This window comes from Aptenodytes forsteri, unplaced genomic scaffold (genome assembly GCF_000699145.1).
Source record: "Aptenodytes forsteri isolate BGI_AS27 unplaced genomic scaffold, ASM69914v1 Scaffold17, whole genome shotgun sequence".
In the NCBI taxonomy this organism is placed as follows: Eukaryota; Metazoa; Chordata; class Aves; order Sphenisciformes; family Spheniscidae; genus Aptenodytes; species Aptenodytes forsteri.
This window is the reverse complement of record NW_008795027.1, coordinates 1,337,417-1,344,927: the sequence shown is the minus strand read 5'-3', so window position 1 is coordinate 1,344,927 and position 7,511 is coordinate 1,337,417. Positions and strand designations below refer to the sequence as shown.

The following is a 7,511-nucleotide window of genomic DNA, read 5'->3' as shown; positions in this document are numbered from 1 at the left end:
GCGCTTGGCGTTGCTGGTGCTGTGCAAGCCTGCCAAACCGTGCTTCTGGTAGCAGTGACACCTGGCTCTCGCCACCTGGGCCTCACACCGGCATTTTCATGGCCGCAGGCAACACATTACAGCAAACTCGAGCTGGAGCTTCTTTCTCTTTTTTTTTTTTTTTTTTTAAGGCATCAGACCTGCTTGTTAAAGAGTTTTCCATGAAACATCCTGTAAATCAAGATCAAGCCCTGACTGGCGCATTGCCTCATCCTTCCATTACATCATTTCAACTTCAGCCCAAATACCTCTGTGCTAAGCAACAGCCCCGCACAGAGGCTGGTCTCAGAAGAAAGACCCTTGGCTGCTCCCCTCGGTGGCTGAGTGGCCTTGCATGTTTTTTTAGGGGTGGGTGGGAAGAGAGGAGATCTGAGCAGGGAGGGAGGGAAAAGGCCAGTTTAGGACCTCCTGGGTGTTTGCCTCGACTGACACTTAACGTTTCCTGCCCGTGTGCCCCACTCAAGAGTCACTTCATCCTTCCCAATGAGTAAACCAACTCTTCTCTCCTCACCCTAAGCTTTAGCTTAGAGCCCCTGGAGAGCCAAGTGATTACGTAGAGCCTTAGGATACCAGGTCACTCTTAGACATTGAAAGGTTTCTTGCAGGAAGCGTGTGGCAGAGCCAGGAGGCAACAAGAGACACTGGCCCCTACCCCAGGCCCCAGCCCTCCTTGGCAGAGTCCTGGGTAGCCAGCCGCACTGGGCAGCTGCCTTCTTGCCAGGTCCAGAGATTTCATGTACAAACAGGAAGGAACGTAACCTCCTGCCCTGGCAGATTTGGGTCAACAAATGGACACGATTAGGCACAACTGCTGCCTGTGCCACAGTTGTGTGTTTGGGAAAGCCTGCAGGCAAAAGTGATACACCACAGAACCCCCCCACCTCCCAATCCTCAGCTTATTACTGGAGTAATATATATTTACTGGAGATATGTGTTTACCTTGAAAAAACTAATTTTACCTAGAATCATAGAATCATAGAATCATTGAGGTTGGAAAAGACCTCTAAGATCATCGAGTCCAACCGTCAACCCAACACCACCATGTCCACTAAACTATGTCCCTAAGTGCCTCATCTACACGTCTTTTAAATACCTCCAGGGATGGGGACTCCACCACTTCCCTAGGCAGCCTGTTCCAATGTTTCACCACTCTTTCAGTAAAGAAATTTTTCCTTACATCCAATCTAAACCTCCCCTGGCGCAACTTGAGGCCATTTCCTCTCGTCCTATTGCTTGTTACTTGGGAGAAGAGACCGACACCCACCTCGCTACAACCTCCTTTCAGGTAGTTGTAGAGAGCGATGAGGTCTCCCCTCAGGAGAGAGACCTGGTCAGGTCTCCTGTGGACTAGTCATTTCAGAAGAAGCACACAGCTACACTTGTATTTGCAGGATCAGGGCCTTATTAAACCACATGTCTTGATATGCATATAACACATGCCTTGCAGGCCTGAAGAGTCTGGAGCCGGATTATTGTAGCTGCACCAACTGAAATTTCCATGTGACTCAAACAGCCAGGTAAGTAATGAGCAGACTGATGGTGGCTCAAAGAGCTAACGAAGCTCTGAACTGCAGGCCTGTGGATCCGTTGGCACTGAGCAGAAGATTAGCAAATAGAGCATTTAAAGGTGTATAGTGTGAGCTGCTATGAGATACATTTATACTTGGAGCTTAAGTACTTGCTCAATATATATATGGACTAAGCAATTAACAAGTAAAAAGAACATGAAAGACACAAACAGAAGGTGACAGGACAGAAAATAATGTGTGAGAGACTGCATGATCCCCATAGCAGGAACTGATTAAATGTTTGTAAATGGAGACTGTCCCTTGGAGTTCAGGCTGCTGGAATAAAGAAGGTAGAAGAAAACAACATCCCGAACCTTTGCAATTCCTGCATTTGTCCCGTGGGAAAGTTTTAAACGTAACACTGTGGTTTAATGCTCAGTCTTCAGCCCTGTTTTGGCTTTTCAAAGAAATGCTGTCAGGCTAATCCTGTTATGCTTACCCTTAGCATATTAACATCAGAGAGACAAGTGAAATGCAAGGCAGAGTGGGGTCCCTTTGCCTACGTGCAGAGCTTTGTGGGACTGTGGCTGCTTATCAGAGCAGCTGGTTTTTTCGCCTTTGCCCCTAGATCTGATTGTATACACAGCTGCACTGTTGCAAGTACCAGGATAAGGCTTCCCAGGCTGTAAGAAGCGTACGTACTTGTGATACGATTCCAAACTGCCTTATGGATTATGTGCAAAAAGTCACCTGTCCACTGAGAGACTGCAGCCAATACGGCACAGGAATAAGCCCCCAGGCAGAGTCTATTTTGTGTCCTCCCTTGCCTCATGCCACCTCAGGATATCCCCATTATTTGCTTTTTATTTACGCTGCAGTTTCCAGCGGTCACTTGCAAAGGGTGGCTGCTCCCAGGGCTTCCATTCAGAGTCAGGAGAGATTCTGACAAAAACAGGGGGATGTAGTGAAATTAGGAGTTTTGTGGAAAGTCTGGTCTAGTCTGGGTCTGGTATTAGGCAGGTTTAAAAACTAACATGCCCCTCTAGACTGTAAGTGTCTGGGTCTTCCAACAGGATGTTTAAATATTGTGCAGAGAGACAACAAAAGACCATCTAGTAATAAAACCCACCCTGATACTTCCTGTTGTCCAAGCACAACCTGCTCAAACTCTGTGCCACTTTGTCATGGTTGAAACAAAACTCCATGCTGTTCCTGCTAAAAAAAGATGTTGCAGTGAGTTACCTGTGCTATCAATTTATAGCAAGGGAAATGAGTAATAATTTCTTTGGTCAAAGCTGCAGAGAGATTAGTTCTGTAATGCACAAACATCCAGCTGGAGACATGCCAGGGCACAAGGATTAAAAACAACCGCATTTCCTAACTCTAGTGAAAGGGATGCATGGGATGTTATTAAAATAAATGTTTAGTTCTACAAATATAGGTACAAGGTGAGAACGTGCTGTCTCTGAAAGCACTACACTGCCCCCAGACACTGGGAAAGCATCTCCCCTTTTTCTCCTCCCTGCTCTGCTTGAAAGAGGTGAAAAAATAAGACTGGAGATGAATTGCTCCTGTGCTGCCTCCAAGACATGGGTTCCTGACCAACTCTCTCCCTACTTACAAACCTCCCGTTTGGACTACCATGGGGGACAGGCTTCTCAGCACTTCCTAAGCAGTGAGAAGGGGAGGTCACACTACAATCAGCGACTGAAGAAGGGAGGATAAATCTCCTGCAGTGCCTGAAAAAAATCTCTCAACCATTTGTAAGGCAGCATTTCTTTATTGCCTGTACTCTGCTTGCACACTAAGAAAACATGCTTAAGGTTGTACATAAAAAAAACCCCCACGTGGTAGTTCTTGCTGTTGCAATATGACAGCACTGATAAAGGTAATACATATACTGGCCTGTATTTGTGTGTCAGCTGTATTTCACACTTTTGTCTTTCATGTGCTCTGTACACAGTGTGGGAGGTGCACGTTCAGACCACGTTAGCAAACTGGCTATTGCTCTCTTCCTTCTGCAGCAACTTCCCAAATCCTGCTGCTGCAGGTAAGTAAATGTTAGCATTACTGATGTGCCCCGACCAAACATGCCAGTTCTTAGTCAGTGCCACTCCTTATTAACCTGCAACTGGAGCACGATGCAGAGGAATCATTGACAGCAGCTCCCCCAACTCAGGTAGTGGGTTTTACGTGTTCAACAGGTGATAATGTCTGTGCTCCTTCATGCCCACATTAGCTAGAAAGCCATGTCTGTGTTCAGATTACAGGTGCTTTCTGAAAAGAGAGGATTTCCCTTCCCAAACATTGTTTCTTGCAAACACAAGCAGTTCCACCAGCAGCACTGCTGGCATTACTCTGGACTCCACACGAGCTGCCCTGGTTCCTTCTAGACCTCTTCTAACTTTCCGATTCCCAGTCTCTGGAAGGCGTTACTGCAGTTAAACACAGCGTGAACCACAGCCAGCCAGCAGTAAGGACTGAGCAGGAGCTTATTACTTTTAGCTATTCATTTTAGTCAGGAATCCTGCTCTTCCGGAGAAAAACTTCCTCTTTCCTATCAGGAGTAAAGGGCACTGGGAGGAACCATGGAAATTCTTTGTAACACTGATGGGCTGTAGGTGACTCAGAGCACTTTTCCTGCATGGGATATTCCCAGAGAAATCTCTGCAATAAACAGACATTCAGAGTAATCGCCTTATACCAACAGAGGAAAGACAGTGGACAAATACAGGCTTTCCCTATGCTGCAAGGCTGGGAGGACTGCTTCACAGCTGCAGTATCACATCTTGCACCTAAAATGTCAGTCACATACAGAAACAGGCTCAAAGAAGAAAGGGAACAGGGTGTTACAAAAAAAGCTCACTTAGTCCCACAAGGCTTTAAGAGCAACTGAGCTACAAAACAGAAAGCATCACACACCAGAGAACACCAGGGGCTTCATGCCCAGGCACAGCAGCAGCTATGCCAAGAGGCGCACTTTTGGGGCCAGTTCCTACCTCAGCCCGCACCTCCCCTTGCCCTGCTTTGCCCCACTTCTTAGTGACAAGAAGGTCCCTTCCCAATGGGAACAGGTTCAGTCCTGCTCTTTCTCAGGCCCTTCACCAGGAAAGTGAGGTTATTGCACAAGGTCGCCGCAAGAGAAAAAGCTTCACTAGGTATGTTTCACACAGGCAGCTGCCTTGTGCTTCCAGCCCAGGTACATTTGAAAGCACTAAGGTCAGGCTAGCAGGGTGGGATCTTTCAGTACTGCAGATAAGTCAGTTCCTAGTTGCTGGAGATTTTTCAGGAAAGGATAAGAGAATGGGAGGAAACAAGCAGCATTCAGCCTTAAAAACGGGCTATATATGGCCCCTCTAGTATGTACAGCACAGCTCCTGCAACGGGTTATGAATCAGCAGCACATGCCAGCACCTGCGAGTCCCAGGGCAACTGCTCTGTGTTCTGTAAACAGTAAGAGAGGGACAGTGACAAGTTCCATTAGGGTACAAAGTGAAGAAAGCCATCGGGATGACTCATTTTATCAGTTCATACTATATCCACATATGGAATCAGTTAACTACAATATTGGCAAGTCAAACCAAATTTCGCAGTAAATACAGGGCCTGATCCAGATCTTACAGGAACTGATGGAGGTTTTCCTGCTTACCACAGCAGGCTTTCAGCTGGGCTCTGCTGTTACAGAACCAAGAGGAGATGCTGCTCTTTGAGATGGATGGATCACTACCTAGAGCTAGCCCAAATTTAAAATAATTTCTCTCTCTCTTACACTAAAATTCTATTTAACACAGCACCCACTGTGTCCTCCACTCTCTGCTGCTAGGCCACTTTTTGGCCAGAAAGGAAAGGAAAAAGACTTCATCCTTTCACAGGGAAGCAACATCTCCAGACAGAACACACAGTTTGTGCTATTAGCCAAGACCAGTCGAATTCCCCCAAAGTAGAGGCCTCCAGAGACCAGCGCTGCGTGCAGAGGTGGGAAATGGGACAATGCAGATCATATGCACATTTTGGCCTGATTTAATGCCTTGAAATTCCCAGATGGGGAAAAGCTGCAGCTTCCCCAAGTTTCTGCAGAGCTGATACCATCAGATTCGGCTTGCTCAAAAGGAACCCCAGCTTCATGAAACAGTGTTGGCACATGTCCCTTGCTGACACATTGATGTGCCTTATGTGCAGCACCCTTTCCTCCTGCTGACATCTTCCAGCTGCAGGGCATTCTCCCTCTGCTTGTCTTCTTGTGCTGTCAGCAACCTGGAACAAGCAGCACAGATCAAGAACACAACCTGGTTACTGAGATCTTCCTGCCGAGGCATTTGGCTCTGCCCTTTGCTCCCCATCAGCCAGGGACATTTAGGATTGTAAAAAATGACTGGCCCAAAGACTGGGCTTCTCTGGAAGCTGGGCTAGATAAACCACACAGAGAAAATGAGCATGAATTTCCAGGGAACAGAGAAAGAAACTGGACACATACAAAAGTGGACAGCATGGCTTAGTAGTCAGAGCACCAGGCTGGGGCGTGAGTGGTCTGTGCCTTATTCCCAAGCTCCCACATTAATGGCAGAATCCCAGGCTGTTTGCTTCACCTGTCTAGGCCATCTCAGGCAGCAGCATGGTAATAAAGCATGCTGAAGGCACATGCTATGGGAGATGCGATTTACCTAGCTAGTAAGTATATCATCCTAGCTAATGAACAGCTAGGTCCTGCTGTGAATTTAACAGAAATGATGCAGCAGGAGGTGAAGGGATAAAAGAAAACGAAAGGATATTTTTCTTGCAAGATTTCAAAGACTTTTTTCAAAACTACTTGCTTTTTTAAAAACTAAAAATCTTAGAACAAACTTCTTTCAGCCTTACAAAGTGTCTTATCTCCCTTTAAAAATATTGCCACCAAAATATCACATTCTGTATAATGCTTAATAAGATAAGGAAGAAAAAACCCTTAGAGATGCATGCAGACTTCAAACTAAAAATGCCAACTTAAAATCTGGGATAGTACACAAGGTTTTTGTGATGAAATATTCAAATTAAACTCCCAATCTTTCAACAGCCAGCTTTGCTAGATGAAGCTTTGCATGCAATAACGTCTGGTTTACACTTGGTGCTTTTCAGGCACAGAAGACAAGGACCTGGAGTCAGGGGAAAGAGCACATTGCGCTCCAGGTCTTTTTTGTGACATGGCAGAAAGTCAGTCTCTGACAGCCCCCTCTTCTTGCCCGTTCCCCAGGAGAGCCTACACCAATCACCTAGAGCTGGGGAAATATCCTAGGGTGACTGTTCCTGTTCACTGACCTGGCCATGTGCAGCATGGGCTCCATGATGTTATAGCCAGTCATCGCGCTGCACTCGTAGAAGACAGCCTTGTATTCCTGCCAGAGAGCACAGCAAGCACCCATGTTGGCTGCCAGCTCTTCCCCACCATTCACCCACATCCCTGGGAGCTGGCCCAGCAGAGAAATTGGGGCCAGGAGGGTGCCTGTTACTGCCCTGCTGGGGCGCACACCCTGCTCACCAACCCAGGAAAAGGAGATGCTTTTTCAGCATTGGGGGCCGAGCCAGTGTGTCCAAAAGGGAACACTGAGGGAGTTATTTGGGAAGAGAAAACATCTGCCCAGGGTACTTGGGTTCCCTTACCTTTGTGTTGCAGAGTCCAGAAGATGGGGAACACCTCTGAAACCCTGCCGCCCCCGCCACCCAGGGGCCAAGGTACCAGTGGGCATGCAGACATAGGGAGTGAGGAAGGAGGCAGGATGATTTTGCAGAGCATGCATTAGGGGAGTTCTCAAATGGGAAAACAGCCATGCATGCTCCCCTCAGAAAGACAGCATCACTGTAAGGAGGCATCAAGCCTCAAGAGAAATACATGAGCATGCCTCAAGGGCCATTGTCTGCCACATGCTGGCCAACACCTCATCCTCCCTGGTACCAGAGGGAACTCGGTACATGTCTGCATTGGAGAAACAG

General features: G+C 47.1%; 1 protein-coding gene across 1 annotated transcript in view; it reads right to left on the bottom strand.

Annotated features, from left to right (window-relative positions):
- Positions 1-4,654: 4,654 nt before the first annotated feature.
- CRACR2B (calcium release activated channel regulator 2B) overlaps positions 4,655-7,511 on the bottom strand; it is a 47,622-nt gene continuing 44,765 nt past the window's right edge. The window contains exons 17-18 of the mRNA XM_009276016.2: positions 6,840-6,916; positions 4,655-5,801 (exon numbers count right to left, since the gene is read on the bottom strand). Of these exons, the coding sequence (XP_009274291.1) occupies positions 5,717-5,801; positions 6,840-6,916 (162 nt within the window). The 3' untranslated portion in view covers positions 4,655-5,716. The remainder of the gene's footprint in view (positions 5,802-6,839; positions 6,917-7,511) is intronic.